Source organism: Gouania willdenowi, chromosome 14 (assembly GCF_900634775.1).
Source record: "Gouania willdenowi chromosome 14, fGouWil2.1, whole genome shotgun sequence".
In the NCBI taxonomy this organism is placed as follows: Eukaryota; Metazoa; Chordata; class Actinopteri; order Blenniiformes; family Gobiesocidae; genus Gouania; species Gouania willdenowi.
In genome coordinates, this window is record NC_041057.1 from 5,478,042 (window position 1) to 5,497,539 (window position 19,498).

Genomic DNA, 19,498 nt, shown 5'->3' on the forward strand with positions numbered 1-19,498 from the left:
CCCCCCAACCCCCATCTAAAATCTGATCCAGGCCTGGAGACATAGAAAATGACCCCAAACAGGACAAATCAGAGCTATTAATGTCCATTGTGAAGAGTTTTTACTCCATGTGAATGTGGTTCTCTGTGTGTCCACATAAGGGAAACTCCACAGAGGGAGTTAATCTTCAGCTGATCACATCAATCATAGTTTATTAATGGATAAAACTGACACTTATGACACATTTGGTGGAAATAAAACACTGTGCACCAACACTTTTAAGGGATTTTTGTGTGTTTTAATATGCGTAAATGGAGTGAATGATCCGCCTTGAGTCTGCGGCAGCTTTAAACCCTGAACCCCGCCCCTCCGCACACTATCACATGAATCTGGACTGAGGACTGAGGGACTGGATGGGAAAGAAAAAAAAAAGTCTGGAGGACTTTCAGAAGTTTTCAACCAAGTGTTTGGGTTGATGTGTGAGCGTTCACACCCTTGGTGGATGCCTCCATTTCAGAGTTTTGGGTGGAGATCAGAGCGCACTTTGTTTTAAAGGCTCAGATTGTATTTTTTTTCCCCAGAGGAGGGGGACGTCTGGCTGCTTGAAGGTATGTGGGAGGCATGTTGTGTGTGCACTGCTGAGATGGGATTTTTTTTCTTCTTTTTCTCAGCGATCCGAGCTTGATTTGCATTGTTTTAGCAGCGTTTGGTGCGTTTTTACGCATCGGAGCGAATTTTAAGATGTAAAAAAAAAAAAAAAAAATCAACAACCATAAACTAAACTTTAAACCAAAGTTGCTGTGGGTGGGGGTAGGCGAGCTGAATGTGTGTGAAACGCATCCGATCGTAGCTTCACTCCAGACGCGTTTTAACGCTCACACCGTTTGTTATTCGTGTTTGTTTTTGTTTGTTTTCATCAAGATTTGTTGCGACACCGAAAAACTTTTGGCAACATGGACGCGCACCACGCCGCGCCCCCGGCCGGGCAGCAGATCGTGCACGTCCGCGGGGACTCGCAGACGGAGCTGGAGGCCCTGTTCAGCGCCGTGATGAACCCGAGCAAAGCGGCCCGGGCCCCCAACTCTCTGCCCATGAGGATGAGGAAACTCCCGGACTCGTTCTTCAGACAGCCGGACCCCCGGGGCCACTCCAGACAAGTAGGGAGCCCCTCACTGCACACACTCAAACACACGCTGCCTGTCACAAGTTTGTTAGTGTATCAGCCATAGGAAAGCTGGAATAACTATCATTGGTTTTATTACATCATTATTGTCAAACTCAAGGCCCGGGGTTCAAATCCGGCCCTTTAAAGCAGGGGTGTCAAACTCATTTTAGTTCAGAGGCCAAATAAGGACTAGTTTGATCTCAGGTGGGGGAAAAAAGTGCAATTTCAACATTATCGTGCTCTAGTTTTCAATATCAGTCCGAACAGGATTTTTGCTTCAAAAATTCTTGGATTTTGTAACCTTTTTTTTTTTTTTTTGTATAACTTAATGGAATTACTTGCCAGATTTTTTTTTTTTTTTTTTTTGACAAATTTAGATTTATTTCCAAAAATTGCAAATAAAAATGACTGAATTCATGTAATATGAGCATGGGAAAAGTTCAAAGCCCCTAAAAATATTGTGGAGTTTCGTTGAATAGGTGGGTTTCACCTAGGTCACGTTCTGGGCAGAAACCCGGATGCGCGCCCATATTGGAGGCACTCGGAGGTAAACACTGCGATGAATAAATGACCGAAACCACAGAAAAGCTCCTCAAAATGTGTTGCAGATGCAAAGGCATACAGGTCAAAGGTCTGCAGGAAAGGGCACAATATTTAGAGAAGTTAGGATTTATTGGTGGTGCAGATCCATACGAGTTGGCTCCCTCGTCTTGGATCAATGACTACCCGGATTATTGCGTATCCTGATATCTGGTTTTAACCCTAACCAGTCAGACCTTTTACAGCACATTTTAGCTCGACATTTTAAGAACTGTGTTGCTACTGTAGCAGATTAATGAATGTGATTATATTAAGTCAATAATGCCACATGCAGTAGCTTGATATGAGTTATATTCTCATCATCACACTAGAAGATGAGTTCAACAATTCACTTACCTGACAAGAAATGGGCCCAACAAATATGGATGTTGTCCAGATTTTTGCCTCGTAGTCTAGATCCTGGTTTAGCTTCGCTAGCTACAAGTGCCTTTTTCCTCTGACCATTTTTGACATTGTTTTCCTTGATTCGTTATAACTTTTGGCAGTCTATAAAACTCCACTTGTTTTTCACGGTCTGACCGATTGGTACAGCCAAAAACATGGCAATAATTCACCATTTCTTTTTGTTCAACGTTGGCGATCTGCTTTATTTACCTGCTGAGTTCCTCCTATATGACGACTTCCGGGTTGATGACGCCGTGAAAACGCTCTATTTGTGAATTTGAGATACAACTGAATTATTTGGTAATTTTCACAGTGATTTGTGTTTTCTTATCACTTTAACTGTCTTCTGTGGGCCCAGTTAGATGATCTAAAGCAGTGATTCTCAACTGGTGGGTCGGAACCCAAAAGTGGGTCGCAGAATGTACTGGGTGGGTCACGGACAGCTGGTCAAAAATAAATTAATACTTAATATCTCTCATGTTGGACTTGTCTTTTATTTTGAAAAAAACTTTTCTTTTGACAGGCATGCTGTGATACGCATGTTGCACGTGAAAATATAGAGATTTGTGTTTTAAAAAACATTATATACATGTGTTTTCAACTGCTAAAACAGCTAAAAAAAATGTATTTGTGGCACAATTTAATGACTGTGGTAAAATGTGGGTCCCAGGGTGAGACCAGTTGAGAACCCCTGCTCTAAAGAGCCGGATTTTACCCCTGGGCCTATGAGCTATATAAAAAAAAAATGTATTTATCGATTTTGGCGATATTGTAATTTTCTATATCGCCAAATTAGAAAACTCAATATAAAAACTGATACCAATGTAGGCCTAAACATACTGTAGACCCCCCCTCCCCCCAATTTTAATATAATGGTACCTATATTTTTATATTAATATGTTAACCCTACTTTTATTATGATTTATTTTTATTATTTTATTATTTATTTTTTAAAATGTTGTCTCAAACAGCAGCACATTAAGGTTTTTTAATGTCAGGGGAATAAACCAATACCGACGTCAACCAATATTAGCCTATATTTTATCACAAATATTGCCCATCTCTAATTGAAAGCCATTGTAAAAATATCTTACATTCCTCTGGAAAGCCTTTTTAAATAACTATCATATGTTTTATTTCTTCACAATTGTCAAACTCAAGGCCGCGGGTCCAAATCCGGCCCTTTAAAGCATCCATTTTGGCCCACAGGTCTTTAAATCGCCATCAGTCTCTCAGCTTTTCAAACTAAACTGTAGAGCTGTGTGCATGATTTTGAGCATTATAGTATGCTAGATCAGAGATGGGTAACTTTCATCAAAGGCAGGGCCATAAAAATGTGATTGTATTTAATTCGAGCATCACATTATCAACATTCATGTGGAAATTGAGAATAATGACCAATCTGAGCATTATACTGTCTTCTTTTATTATTGTTGTTGTTTTTACTCTCATTCTGTGTATTTACAGTATGTAATCTGTGTTTTTTGTGTCATCCAGTATATTCTTCTCTCATTTTGTGGGTGTTTTGTTGTCGTTATTGTGCTTTCGGTGTCATTTAGTTCATTTTTCTCTCATTTTGTGTGTATTTCTTTGTTGTTTGTATTTGGTGTCATTTAGGGCCTATACTACAAAGCTAGATTACCTCTTATCACGCTAACTTTCTGGATTTAATCAGTGTGTGCTGTCCTACGAAGCAGGCTAACGTAAAAGTCAGCAAAATGATGGTCCATTGTTCTATGAATCTGTGATAACCCCATTTATTTATTTATCTGAATACTATCCACTGTTATCCACGAAGTTTATTATTATTTGTGCCATAGTATATAGTCATCTTAAAGATGTAAATCCTTGTTTTTATCAGAAATAAAATGGGTTAAGCATGACCAAAAATGGTGAAAATGGTGGCATAATGGGATTTTAAAATCCACAGAAATAGGTTAAAAATTGCAAATTAGTGGTCAGAAACAGACGGGTAAAAGTGGTAAAAAGGGTTAAAAATGTCTATTGGAACAATTGGTAGGGACGATTATTTTTACACTGCCAAATAATTGGCATGACAGACCATAAATGCAGTGAAATTGGCAAAAATAAGCATGAAATATAGTGAAAAGTGACAATAATGAGGCAACAAACGTGACATTAGGTGGGAAAAGTGGTGGAAAGGGTTTATAAGTGCCGAAAAAGTCTTGAAAGTATAAAAAATGTGCAGAAAAGGAATTGAAATTTGATGGAGAAGTGTCAGTAAGGGGAGCAATGTAGCAAAAATGTATTAAAAGGAGCAAGAAAAAGTGATGAAAATAGGTTCAAATATGACTAGTTTGGTGTAGTTGCATCAAAAAGGGTAAAAATAACAAAAATGGGCTCAAATTGTTCATAAAATATTCTTAATTTTTTAGTATTCTCGCGACCCAAAGGTTGAGAACCTCTGCCTTAGAAGAATATGATGAAGGTTTAGAAGAACACATATAAAGGTGTTTGTTCTCTTATGCAATGTTCTTTAAGAGTTTAATTCTTTATATGAACACAAACCCTTTAAGCTGCTGATTATCATTGTTAATAAAGCACATAAACCTAACATAACCAGCGTTGCCAGATTTGAATGAGGAGAGTGACTGGTTTAATTGTTGGTCCTGGTTTCATCCTGCTGCCTTATTTTCTGGTTGTCATGTGTGCGAGAGTTGTTAACGCGGTTTGTTTCTGGTCAGGCCAGTTCGGATGGAGGCGTGTGTGGTTCCCTCACTCCTCATCACGTCCGCGCCCATTCCTCTCCTGCCTCCCTGCCAGTCAACTCGCTCTCCACCCAAGCCGCAGATGTTGCTGCAACGCCAATCATACCTGACGACATGCCACTCCCCCACGGCTGGGAAATGGCCAAAACGCCCACTGGCCAGCGTTACTTCCTCAAGTAAGGCTCACCTAAAAGTTCATCTAAGTGTCAGATTTGTTGCTCTTCAGGTTTCTCGAACCCTTTCAGCTGCTCGATTCCCCAGTTTTTTTTTTTTAATAATTTTCTGGTTCCTATCAACACTCATTAACATTAACAAGGCAAGTAGTTATTATTTCACTCAAAGACAGGTAAAAGTATTATAGTTGTATTTATTTATTCATTAAAAAATATAAAAAAATCTTCTTCTCTGCGCCTGCAGTCGAAGGTCAACACTATATGTAGTGCAATCTTTTTGTGACAGCGATGCATGTTTTATTATTGCAATTAAATAAATAAATGTATTTTATTGCATAATTGTGAAGGGTAATAACAATTTTATTAAAGGGAGAATATATTTACACATTATATTTTTTGTTGTATTTAAAATATTTCATCAATCTACTTTTAGTAATTCAAAACGGCTTTTTAAGAATTATTTAAAACAGTGGTTCCCAACCTTTTTTGGATTGTGACCCTTTTTATTTTAATTTTTTTATTTATTTATTTATTCAGTTCATTTCCGACATGGTTGCATTCACAGAAATTCATTTGACATCAAAAATTTCTGGTGACCCCAAAGACATTTTTTTTCCTAGAATTAGTTTTTGATCATGTTAGAAGCTCAGATATTATTGTTTATTTTAATGGATTTTAGTTGAACTAGATTTATATATGACAATGTGAAAGTATAGAATGCAGTTGTTTAACGTTGTGGGTACTAAAACAAAAAATAAGAATCAGAATGAAAACATTTCAAAAATCTATTTTGATTTTTCAGAAATTTCAGACGACCCCTTTTAAAATCCAGGCAACCCCACGTGGGGTCCCGACCCCAAGGTTGATAAACACTGATTTAGTGGATCCTGAATAGATTTATTTCTATAGATTTCATAATTTCCAGTCATCTCGAACCAAGACTGACACTTTATTTGTTGATGTTCCCACTCTCTTTCTCAATTACAATTATATATTAAATTATCCATGTTCAATTACAATTCAATCACGATTACAGTGACTGGCATTTTTTTACAATTAAAATTAAAATGATTATTTTTCCTCTAAAAGTAAATTACAATTATGTACTCAATTACTAAAGTTCAAATTCAATTGATCACAATTACTGAGCCTTTGATAAATAATGCCATTGAATGTACCCTTCCTCTTGTGTTAGCGTTCTGTTAGCATCTCTTATGATAGCGGGTCAGTTTGACCCATGTCTTAAATCACCTTTAAAATACACAAAAAATATTATATATCATCTAATTTGTTTCTCATCTCTTGGTTACCTTGTTGGGCTTCTTTATCCATTAAAATATGGGTAGTAATGATTTGTGTTTGGGCGTCTGAGCCTTTTTTAAAAAGATAAATAGATTTAAATAAAATTTAACACTGCATTAAGTACATTGAGCAGTGCTTTCCAGTGTTTTTTTGCAGACTGAAGAATTCCCGTTGGCACAGCTGTACAGTATGTGGGTGATGTGAACCAATGCCAAATTGCTAGACTCGCACTGATTAGTTTCATTCAAAGAGAAACCGTCCCACCTAGATTTACACTCATGAGAACTGATAGGACAGCAGCAGCACGCTCTCTTCAAAGGCCACTGTAGTTTATGGCAACAGAAGCGCTGTTCTCCTCGTGTGTGTGTGTGTGTGTGTGTGTGCGCGTGCACATGTGGTCGTACAGGTAAAGCAGGTCTGAGGCTCTTCTTGCCTCTCGCTCCTCATCCATCCGGTTACAGCGGTTTCACAGACACAGATACGTTCAGACTTGTGTTATGTTTTCAGTCACCTGGATAAGACGACCACCTGGCACGACCCCCGACTCGCACACCTCCAGTCGGCAGTGGCGCAGCATCCCATACCTGGCCCTCCGGGTCATGCCCATTCTCTCAGCAACCCCGCCCCCAACACGCAACCACAAAACATCACCCCAGAGACAGGTATCACTGTTACACACCTCACCTCGCTGCTTTTCAGGGTTTTTTTTTTCATCTGCAGGCCAGGTGTTTGCTGGGTGGGATTTCTCCACAATTTCCTGTTTAACTCTTCATCCTTCCTGTGGTGGCTTTGGTGGGAATGTTCACCTTATTAAGCAAAGCCGAGTGTTGTATTAAACACCATCATCCTGAGGGCATTCTAACAGGGAAAACGCAAAAGGACAAAAGGGACTTCCTGGATCTTTTTTTGTGTGTGAATGAAACCAATCAAACTGAACCATTTATTTTGCTTGTTTTATTATAACAGCGGGCTATCTAATCTTAAAGGGTTTGGTTCATGTTAAATGGCTTAAAAAATCCTGTAGAAATCAGGATCATTCCATATCATTTGGACAAATGACCCACGCACTTTGATCTAAAAAAATTCAGAAATTTTTAGCAATTGTTTGTTAATTATTCCATAGATACACTCTAGATTTTTAGTTTAATAGGATGGAAACTTTTTTTTTCCATTTTCAGCCTCCAAAATCCCAGGAACATCACATAGGAAACTTAAGTTTTGTATAATAATACAGCTCCACCTACTCTCTTAGAATATATAAAAATATCTGCTATACATTCTATCTGGTGGACATGCCAACCACTCAAATTTGGAAAAAATTTGTCTGGGTTTGGGTCTGGAACATGTTTGGGCTTTTAGTAAACAACTTTACATATGCCTCAGCTCCCTGTAGTTTGATCAGCTTCGAGCTATGAACATAGACTGTTCACATCACTAATGATTAGTCACATATGTGGACTGCATTTCTTTTACTTTATAGTATAAAAGTTACTCTTTCTTGGGATATTTTTTAAGTGCGTGGGGTGTCCTGAAAATGTGTTGAAATGACGTGGAATGACTCATCAGTTTTAATTCGGGTGAAAACTGGTTTTGGAGGTGTTGGGATGCGTGTAGATCTATATACTCATTGATCAGTCTAAGGAAGTAAACAGACAAAATATAGTATTCCTGTCTGTACTTGGACTGCACGGCTAAGGCCAAAATGATCATCACGATTATTTTGATCATTATTGTACCGTAATCACAATTATTTGTCATATTTTGTAGAAAAACAGCTTTTATTACACTACATTTAAACAACGTGTATGGTTTACAGTGCAAAATTAAGCTTTAAATGAATGAATACACTATTATAGAGTGCAGAGCCCATATTATGAATGTAAATATTGCCGACGATCAGGTTTATTTAATCATGGCAAATAAAAATTCTGATCACAATTAAAATTCAATTAATTGTGCAGCCCTAACATGTACTAGGGGTGTCCCGATCCGATAATGACATTGGATATCTGTCTGATATCGGCAACAAAAAAAAGAAAAATGATTTATTGGATTTATTAAGGTTATTTTTCAGGATCTTGTCATTTATTTATTTATTTTTATTTTATTTTATTGTAGAATATTCTTATATTTAAAGAGTAACTAAACCCCCTGGTTTTTGCTGACCTGCCACTAGGAGCAGCCTTGTTAATGGGCGTGGCTCCTGGAGCAGTTAAGACACGCCCAGTCTACTCTATATAAACTCCAAAAAAAATGCTATGCTGACTAGATGATTAATACTACTCACCACAGATTGCAGAGTCCAGTCCACAGGTACCCAGTTCTTTATAGGAGGGGCGGAGCCAACAGTCACACAAGACGGTCCAATGACATCATAGAATCTTGTTCTCAGCCAATAGCAAAATTGAATTGTAATAGCTGGACTAAATACGCCAAATTGAATCAAATCCTTTGACTAAAATGTTGAGAGTTGGACCAGGATCCATCAACTACACTATTTCATATCCAAATACATTAGTATTCAGCAGAAAAAAAGGGGTTTTGAGGTTTAGTTCCATTTTAAGGTTAAAATGTATGTAACCCATTGATTAATAATAAATGGATCACTGACTAATTCCACTTGATCAAGGCTTTTCTAACATTCCACACAACAAAATAAGTATTGAAAGTACGTATGTATGGTTCATGCTAATTATCGGTATCGGCCAACAACCAAAGATGCGATATCGGTGTTGTATCGGAAGTGAAGAGGTTTTATCAGGACACCCCCAGTCTGAACCATCTTAGATAAAAAAAGTTTTTCCATTCAGGGCAAGGAGAGAGTACAAAGAGTAAGAATGGATTAACAGACCCTTTAAGATCTCTTTCTTTCACACCTTGAGCTCTGACCAGTCTTGCAAACGTTTTTATGACGTTACACCAGGGTTGGGGTCAAGTACATTTTTAAATTACATTTAATTCTACAATTATCCATGTTCAATTACAACTCAACTATGATTACGTTGACCGGCATTTTCTCCAATTACAATTAAAATTGCAAATAATGTTTTATCCCATTAAAGTCAATTACCATTACGTTCTCAATTACTGAAGTTCAATTAAAATGAATCATAATTACTGAGCCTTTAATAAATCAGCTCATAAAACTTAACCTTCCTCTTGTGTTAGCTTTCTGTTAGCATCTCCTATGATAACGGGTTACTTTTGTCTTAAATTTAGCTGTAAAATACACACATTTTTATTTTTTTTTTATATTTTTTTGTTTATTTGACAGGGACAATGTACATTCATAAACATTACAATGTAATGTAAATGTACCAGAATTAGCCTAATGGTCATTTTTCATCTGTTAAAAGTCACCCTAACCACAAAATCTATCCACATAAAAAAAAACAGACAATAAAACAGCTTAAAAAAAAAATCATAAAACATTGTAATTCACCTTACTAAAAATGTATAATTCAGTTTCAATAAAAAGTTCAATATATTTTATTTTAAATGATAAAATGAACCTTAAGCGGACAGACATGTAAACTTGATATTTAACTTGTGTTAATAATTATTAACTACATATGTTCAAGCCATAGAACTGTATCAAGGTTCCACATGCGTTTAATTAAATTGTAAATGACAGTTTTTATAGAATGTCCATGCCAATTACACTTACTAAGTACATTATCTGAACTCAATTGCAATTACAACAGGAACAGATTTTCCCAATTATGATTACAATTATAATTTCATCATGATTGTAATTAATTACCATGTACGCAATTACATTTATAATTGACCCCAACCCTGCATTTAACCCACACAGCTCACTTCACCCTGTTGCTATTTTGCTCCACTAACTTTCACTTCTATTCACCCAAAAGTCTCTTTTAAATCCGAAGCCGCACCGACACTTCAGGGCGTTGGGCCAACGGTCACTTGTCAGCTCTCAACACTCCGTGCACTGCATCCAACATTTGCCTTCTCACTGTGTACTTTCACTGCTGTTCAGGTCCACTGCCTGAAGGCTGGGAGCAGGCTGTGACTGCAGATGGAGAGGTGTACTACATCGATCACATAAATAAGACCACCACATGGGTCGACCCGAGTCTAGGTAGCACACTATCAAATTTGTTCCCTCAGTTGACAATTCTTGTTTGTCGGTGAGAAAGCTTTTTTTTTTTTTTCTTTCCATTGTCCACCATCACACGTTTTTTGCTGTTTGGCAACAGAAAATGAAAGATGCCAAAGTTTCAGAAACTGTCAAATATACTGTACGATTAACCGTGCTTAAGATTGTTTTTTTTTTGTTTCTTTGTTTTTTTTACACAATCGTCCAAAGATCTTTTTTTTCCAACAATCTTATGTTCCAGTTCAGAAGATGAACCCTGGGATTCTTGGCATAGCAATGCAGCAAAGACAAGAAAAGGAAAGACTCCGGTTCAAGCAAGGCATCCCTCAGCAAACAACACCCCAGGTACAAAAGAAACTAAACTTTCATTTTGTTAATTTTTCTTTAAACTGCTGGATGTTGAAATATTAATTTGGGGCACATTTGGTCAATTGTTTTAGGAAAAATTTTAGCCACTGAAATTACAAATTTATAATGCTTAATCAAGCAGTAAATCATAGCTTTCTAGATCTGCTAGGTTTTTTTTTTTTTTTTTTTTGTAATGCAGGGTCGATTGACGATTTCGAGCTCTTTTCCTTTTCCTTTCCACTCAGTTATCATCAACCGTATCCTTGGAAACCCGAGAGCAACTCTTTGATGTCAATTTTTTAAAAGCCAATGAAGGACATTAGGTCTTAGAACAGGAACCATTAAGTTGTACCTCATGTTTTTCATTCCACTGCGTTACCACAAAAAGGTAACGGCAAACAAAAATGAGTTAATCAGCACTTGCTGCTAAAATCAAGTGAGCGACTGCAACGTTTAAATTCCCTGATTTTCAACATCCCAAATGTGGCCCTGATGAAAATTTCCCCCATATAGATACACACACTGTACATATTGTAAGTACTTGTTGTTCTGTCTTTACAATTTATGTATTTTACATTGGGGGGTGGTTAGAGCAGAGGAAAAGAAAGGGTTGTCAGCCGCTGAGGGGGGGCACGTGTGCAGCCTCTTGTGGCAGCTTCACCGTCCTGTCCTGTAGCTTGCGGGGAGGGAAGGTGGACGGAGGGCCAACGAAGACGATGAAATAGAATCCCTTTGCTTCATTCTGATACAGTCAGATGACGTGTGACAACCTTGAATAGAAACAAAGTTCTAGGTGGCGGTGAGGGAGAGGAGGGGGAGTGGGATGGAGCATCTTTCTGCACAACATCCTGGTGATAGATGAAACAGCCTTGACGGCTGGCTTTTGGAGCCAATGATGATAAGCAATTTGTTTTCGATTCAGGCTAGCTCAATTACCATAGCCCTGAGTGCCGTTCTCCAGCAGTAATCCAGTAATCCAATGGGGTGGCCTTATTAACTTGCAAGCTGAGAATTCAACTTCTCCAAGTTGGATTCAATTCCACCTAAACGTTCTAAAGTAGCCTCCTGCTTACTTTTGAGTTTGTTCATCACATGGGTCTGAGTGCTGAGAGCCCTGCTCTTTCCATCAGAAATGACTGGCAGCCTTTCCAAAACAGCTGCCAACGTAATACAGACTTTGCAATAGGTCAGAAAGCTGCCAGCTCCCATCAGCAGCATGCCTGCTACCATGATTCTAATCATGTAGATGTCTTCCACGCTTCTCCGGGAAAAATCAACAGACACAGCTCACCACTTGTTCCAAGAGTCGACCGCATATCCAGCCGCAAACGTGCCGCTCGGTCAGGCGGGCTCACCACTGCCCGTCTTTTTTTGTCGAAATAATGTGGTCGCTTGCATTGAGAGACCAACTGATCAATTCCATAATTACAGTTTTGAATAGAGATGCAAAGAGAGGCTCCTATTAGATTCACAAGACCAGACAAAACAAAGCAACAGCAAGGACAGATGAGGGTGGGAAAGATGAGCAGAGAAAATGCGACCACTAGGGATGTAAGGATTAATCGTAAGGCAGTTAAAAATCGATTCACAGGTACCACGGTTCACATCGATGCTCTGAAAATTGAATCGCAGTACTTTTTTTATATATTAATCCTTCCAGAAGCGGACGTGACGGGCGGAATCTGCTACTATTTTCTTTCTGGCCGCCATTTACTGTTAAACATGCTCATAAATGATTCTTTACTCCTTTAGCACCGAAAGAATATCTGTAATATTACGTGAATATCTGTAAAAGTCACGTTTTTCTATTAGCTCTTTCTGCTAGCATAGCTTCTCTTCTTCACTGGTGGAATAACTGCATGCCAACCGACCACTGGGTTACCAGCGCCCTCTGCTGGTCTAAACAAATATCTGACGTAAATACAATAAAATACATTTTCAGTTGCACTTTTAAAAAGAAAAAGAACTATTATGCAGTTTTGAATTGTTTACTATAGAACCAGAAATTAAATTAATAGGTTTCTTCTTCATTTGTATTATTCCTTTATTTATTTCATTCAAGATTTATTTTTAGTCAAATTGCATCATTTTGAATAGTTTATCAAGGGATTCTTTTGACAATGAAAAATAAAAGGAAAATAGTATAGTATTTTCCCCCAAAAAAATAAAGGAATATTTGTCAGTCATTTGCCAACAGTCCCATTTTGTAAAATAAATCGTGAGAAAATCGTATCGTGAACCCAGTATCGTGAATCGATTCGTATCGGGAGTTGAGTGAATTGTTACATCCCTAGCGACCACTTTTGTCAAGGAGCAGAACTAAAGCAGATACAGATTAAAGACACAGTGGAGACCTCATAGATCCATAAATTTAATGTTGTTTGCTTGAAAAAAGGTTGAATTTGCCGCTTGAATGTTTGTTTTCATCTTCCCCGTAAATACTCGATTGTCATAGTTGGAAAAGTTTTTGCATTGCATTGTGGGATGTGGAGTCCTGTTGACTGATGCATAGAAGTGTTTTTACTTCATTCCTACTGTAGTTTCTTGTGTTTCTTTGCCAGACAAGGAGGACAGTGATTGGCTTGACCCCATTTTTTGTACTTGTTTGTTCCCAGTATTTCCATGTGACTTTTATCGGGATTCTGATCTGTTCGTGTAAACCCTAAAATAAACACACGCCATTGTTTTGCCACAACTTTCAGTGAAAACAGCAGGACTGTGTTGGAAAGTCACTTTGGCAGAGTTTTTGGCGCAAAAACAAGAAACAATAGTGAGAAGGAAGTAAAAAAGAGCTGCAATTTCAACATTTTGCATCTTTTTTTCGAGTAAATGATCTGATGCCTACACGTTCATAAAACTATGTTCATAAAACTATATGGCATTTTTTTTCCAAGTTAGATCTTGTGTGTTTGTGTCTCAGGAGGCAGCAAGAAGGAACCAGATGCCCGGTGGAATGGACCATGACAGGAGCGCGCAGACGCTTGTCCCGAACCTGGATGTGAGGATCAGAGCCTCAAACCAAGAGCCAACACTTAATGGGTGAGTTAAGTCGAGGCGTCTTTTGCTATTTGTGAGACAAATATCCTTCTCCCCAACCACCCTACAATGAACCTTGGGTATTTGAAGTATCATGTGAGCAGGATTTAATGACTGTCTCTCACCAATATTTGTAAAAAAAAAAAAACCTGGTCAGTGAAACCAGGATGTCACAAATGAAATATAAAGACACATTTGTGGTGTTCTGTGCAGCGCCCACTCTCGTAATGAGAGCACCGACAGTGGTCTGAGTGTCAGCAGCCTGCCCCGCACGTCTGATCACATGTTGAGCTCCGTGGATCACATGGACACGGGTAATGTACAAAGACACACAACCACAACCATTCTACATTGTCTGTGTTTTCAGCGTTGACAACATACTAAACTAATTATTCGCAACTTTTATTACTGCGGGGGCCACAAAAATGTAATTATCAGATTCGAGGGCCACATTTTTTTTGGAATAATGCCCAATCTCATCAATTATACAGGAAAGAACAAATGGTTTATGTGTTTCTGGAGTCATTTTGTGTGTTTTTATCTCAATTATTGTGTTTTTTGTCATCATTTTGTGTATTGATTTCCCATTTGATGTATTTTTGTTACGTGTTTTTGGAGCCATTTTTGTGCATTTTCTTGTAATGTTGTGTACCGTATTTTTTGGACCATAAGGCGCACTCAAAATCCTTTTATTTTTTCAAAAATTGACAGTGCGCCTTGTAATCAGGTGCGCCTTATGTATGAAATTAACTACTGTGCTTCAACATACTGAGCTGAAAAAGTGAGTGTATTGTTCTGTATTTTATGTGTTAAACCTGAACAATGTTGAGAGTTATTGTTAATTAACTGAATAAAGTTTGACTTATCTGACTATTTTATTTCGCTTAATGTGTCTTAATAATAATAATAACAAACCGGCGCGCCTTATAGTCTGGTGCGCCTTATGTATGAAAATAGACCCAGTCAGACCCATTCATTGATAGTGCGCCTTATAATCCGGTGTTCCTTATAGTCCGAAAAATACGGTATTTTTTTCTCATTTTGTGTGTTTTTGTTGTCATATTGTACATTTTTTCTCCCATTTAATGTCTTTTTATCATCAATTTGTGGATTTTATTGTCATTCTAGGTATTTTGTTTTTTTTTTCCTGTATTTTAGATGTCATTTTGTGTATTTTAAAAATAATTTTGATGTATTTTTCTCTCGTTGCTCTATTTTCTTGTCATTATGTATAATTGTATGCATTTTTCTTTCTTTTGGAGTCTTTTTGTTCTTTTGTATATTTTTCTGTCATTCTCTGTTTTTTGAAGTCATCTCTGTGTGTTATTGTTCTCATGTTGTGTATTTCTCAAATAATTTTGCATATTTTTTTTCTATTTTGTTGTCATTTTGTATAATTTCTTTATGGAGTCATTTTGTGTATTTTTGTTGATTTGTGTTTTTTGATTCATTTTTGTTGTTCTTTTGTGTATGGTTGTGTCATTTTGTGTATTTACTTGAAAATTTGACTTGATCCAAACGCTGCTTATTAGATAACGTCTAAGGATGTTGACCTCAGAATTAGAGACTTAAGAGTTTATCAAGTTAAACAAAAGAGGAAGATAATTTGACTTCTTCTCGTTTCTTCTTGGCTAACTCAATGAACATGCTACTCCTCATCTTTCAGGTGACGTCGGGGAGCCCCCATCAATGGTCCTGCAGGATACGATGTCTGTGCTGCCCATGTCTGAAGGCGATGAGCTGATGCCCTGCATCCCAGAGGGTCTGAGTTCAGACCTGCTGATGGACATGGAGACGGTTCTCTCTGGCTCGCACATGGACAAAGACAGCCTGCTCACCTGGCTATAGACGCAGTCGTCTGCTCATCAAAGATGGCTCGACCTCCTTATTTTCCCAACGTGACTGAGAGGAGAGCTGAGGATTTGAGCTTCAGACGTGGTACAGAAAAACATTACAGAGCAAGACGTGCCACTGTCTAATGGATTCCCTAACTTACAAATCCTGAGGAATCATAAAATCTGACTCGCAAAAGGTGGTAAGCCGTCAATATTTAGACCTCTTGGAGCCTGAACTGTTCAACAGTGTTCATATTTTTTAACATCCATTTTCAGTTGTATTTCCTGACACTAGTTTGCAGTAAACTGATAAATTTCAAAGTGAAGAGTAGGCTGAGTAAACAAAGAAAATCCGACAGTGATCCAAACGGTTATAATCATCTCCTACTACGGAGGTAAAGTTACCGTCAAATGATTTTACTTGTGCACGAATGAAAAGATGAAGAGTTTGTGGATGTGAATCTGATTATCCTTGTCAGAAAATCCACAAATGCACGTGCTAATAACCCACAAATGTCCATTTTGAATTTCTTTGTTCGTGCACATATTTTTACATAAATCCTTTAACGGTAACATTACCTCATATTCTACCAACAATGATGCACACAGGCAACATTTAACTGCACTATGTTTAGAGCTGTTCATAACTTAACTTGTAGATTATTTTACGCAAATGCTTCCAGAACACATTTCTAAGATGTGCTAGGTAATTTAATACATTATTCACCTTTCCTAATCGAATAAATAAAGTTTTAAGGCTGCAGAAAATAATGCCACCTTAGATATCACCCCATTTGTCCCCAAAATACTAGATTCAACTGGTTTAGTGACTGGCCTTTAAAGTAAATAAAATTTAACTCTAAGAAACATTATCAGTTTTCTGTTAATTGGTTTATATATGTATATATATAATTCAAATATATATACACATTTCTAATAATATGATCAAAGCAGTGATATTCCTGCTCGGTACTTTTGGCTGTTTCTCTGGCATCCTCTACTTGTTATATCTCGTATTAAACGGACATTACCTTTAAAGTGTTACATCATTATGAGGAGATGTCAGTCTTAAAAATATTTAGATCCCCCCCATCCCCCCCTCACATTTATAGTTTCTTACATCGATAATCAGTAGAGGATTTTTTTGGGAACTCTTAGATGAAGGTGCAAATTATTACATAAATGTGCCAAATATATATTTTTTATAATAAAGACAAGATAACCAAGATATGGAGGCCTGTTTCCGTCACTAAAAAAAATTACAATAATCACAGCAAGTCATAATTATGAGATAGAAAGTCATAAAAATGAGTGTTCATTTTGAGATAGAACGTCAGAATTATGAGAAAGAGAGTCATCACTATGAGATATGTGTCATAATATGAGGTAGAAATTCATAATTATCAGTTAGTAAGTCATAATTATGAGGAAGAAAGTCATCACTGAGATAAAAAGTCAGAATTATGAGATAGAACTTCATAAATATGAGTTAGTACATCATAATTGTGAGTTAGAATACCATAATTATGAGAAAGAAAGTCATATTTAAGAGAAAGAAAGTCATATCTATGAGATAGAATGTTGTAATTATGAGAGTCACGATTATGAGAGTCATAATTACGAGATAGCAAAACATAATTATGAGATTGGAAGTCATAATTATGTTAGTCATAGAATTATGAGATTAAGTCATCATCATGAGTAAGAATGTCATCACTATGAGATAAAAAGTCATAATTATGAGATAGAAAATCTCATATTAGTTAGAGAGTCATTATTGTGAGATAGGAAGTCATAATTATGATAGTCATAAAATTATGAGATTGTAAAGTCATAGTTTTGAGAAAGTCATGAATATTATCTATGTGATTGTATTTATTTTTTTAGTGGCAGAAACAGGCTTCCATACTAAGATGTGAAATAATCTGCTGACGATGACAATCATATTTCCTCTAGAACACGCAGCCTCGAACACATACAAAGTTTGCACATTAGTGTTTCAAGAGAAGGCAACGATATCAGTATTAATCACACATTGACACAGTGCTCAGCTTGATGATATTTGTAAGTCGTTTGGATGCTAAACTCAATCACCTTTTTATCTGTTTTTCTGTAACAATAACCTAACTTTTTGTTATCCACAGTCCCACATATTCTAACATGTTGGCCTGCACAAAACAGGCGTCAAACAGATGATCGTCGTGTTTTCCTTCTGTCCATGACTCTGATTTTATTGAAAAATATTTGGCTTTGGGAGGCAAAGCATGCAGCAGGTCAAACCGGTGTGTTATTCCTTGGAAAAAAAGCATCTATTAAATCATCTTTATTTCTTTTTTGATGCTGCGGTGCCTTACACCCTCCCTGTTGAGTAACACTATTTAGAAAGTACATTATTCCTGTTGTTTTGTTGTGTTTTGTTTTATTGCTGGGTTGTTTCTGTAGTGTGTTTTTGACTGTGTTTTAACTGCTTGGGGAAAGCATCTCTACTAATCGACTTCTTTTTTTTTTTTTTTTTTATAAACGTAGTTACAGCGTGAAGAGGTGAAGATGTCATTCAGAACACTCACAGAAATAGAACCAAGTCACTTTCTTCTTAGCTCTTCGAAGTATCACACAACTTTCTGAGCTCTTACACAATGAAAAAAACACTACCTAGCCTTTTTATTTATCTTAGCATGCATGACACCTGCTATGTATGTTACGTATTATATTTGTTATCCTATTTACAAAAAGTCTGGAGGCCATCCGACTCAGTTTTTGTACCTTTATATGCATGTGATTTATATACATATTATTTTAATCATACAAATGAGTTTCTGTTAAATAAACCCCCCCACCCCCAAACACACCTGAATGTGATGTTCTCCTTTTGTATTTATCGCCGGAATTGAAAACAATCTTTTTGTGGATTTGTGGATATAAAAGGCAAAGGAGGTTTCCTAAAGGTGACGTCGGTTTGAGACGTTGAATGCATTCCATTGAGCCATTCTTACCACATGGAGCAACATTCCATTCCTTCCTTGTGGATACATTTCATTAGGCATCAAGCATGAAAGAATTTGGTTTTGTTTTTGACATTTTAAGGCTGTCGTGTCAAATCTTTGAGCAGCATGTTTTAGTTTAAATGGAATTTTGCTAGAAGTGCCTCATTACCATTACTGTTTGTTTCAGACACAAACTGAAAAAGTAATCGACAGATACAAAATAATCACATTAAGTAACCAAAAAACAAAAAAAAAAACTCAAATGGGTTCAATTCATTGTATATCAAATTCAATTTTCTTCCTTTTTTATTTATTTATTTCTTATTTTTGACAAAACGGTGCAGCTTTAAACCAGTAGTGTCAAACTCTTTTTTGTTGACTTATTCTTAATTGGGCCACAGATTTTGTGGGACATCCGTGTAAATGATATATACATCCAATAAATGACAGAGAGTACTCCCCGCATGATCTTTACTTCTAAATTCCTAGATTTTGTGATAATTTTCGCATATTGTTTGACAGAAATACCAAGGTTTAATAAAATTTTAAGTTCTTTCTGTAATTTGCCATTAAAAATGACTGCGGTCATCATGTGATAAAAGTGCAGGAAAGTTGCAAACCCTGCAAATATTGTTGAGTTTCATTTTTTTGTAATTTACTCAATGATTATTGTCTTCTGTCATTTTTACTTCGGATGCTTTAAAGCATGGCTCTTCAACCTTGGGATCAGGAGCCCATTTGGGGTCGCGAGACACTGGGAGGGGGTCGCTAGATGACTTCAAGAAACTAAGAATATTTTTGGAACAATTTGAGCCCATTTTTGCCTTTTTTTTACCGTTT

The 19,498-nt window shown here is 37.0% G+C and overlaps 1 protein-coding gene across 2 annotated transcripts; it reads left to right on the top strand.

The window, feature by feature from the left end:
• The first annotated feature begins 365 nt into the window (after window positions 1-365).
• Window positions 366-18,623, top strand: LOC114475914 (transcriptional coactivator YAP1-like). Of its 2 annotated transcripts, XM_028467104.1 has the most exons (9): window positions 366-587; window positions 901-1,136; window positions 4,834-5,033; window positions 6,840-6,994; window positions 10,336-10,437; window positions 10,697-10,800; window positions 13,724-13,842; window positions 14,053-14,153; window positions 15,506-18,623. In XM_028467104.1, exons 2-9 carry the CDS (start codon window positions 933-935, stop codon window positions 15,685-15,687), a joined length of 1,167 nt encoding a protein of 388 aa, XP_028322905.1. In that variant the 5' UTR covers window positions 366-587; window positions 901-932; the 3' UTR covers window positions 15,688-18,623. The 2 variants fall into 2 exon arrangements, with proteins under 2 accessions (XP_028322905.1, XP_028322906.1); XM_028467105.1 differs by lacking the exon at window positions 10,336-10,437.
• The last annotated feature ends 875 nt before the right edge of the window (window positions 18,624-19,498 follow it).

Coding starts and splice junctions, on each gene's coding strand:
- LOC114475914 (XM_028467104.1), top strand. CDS start 933: ATGGACGCGCACCACGCCGCGCCCCCGGCCGGGCAGCAGATCGTGCAC. Junction 5,034..6,839: donor GGCCAGCGTTACTTCCTCAA/GTAAGGCTCACC, acceptor TTATGTTTTCAG/TCACCTGGATAAGACGACCA. Junction 13,843..14,052: donor CAAGAGCCAACACTTAATGG/GTGAGTTAAGTC, acceptor TGTTCTGTGCAG/CGCCCACTCTCGTAATGAGA.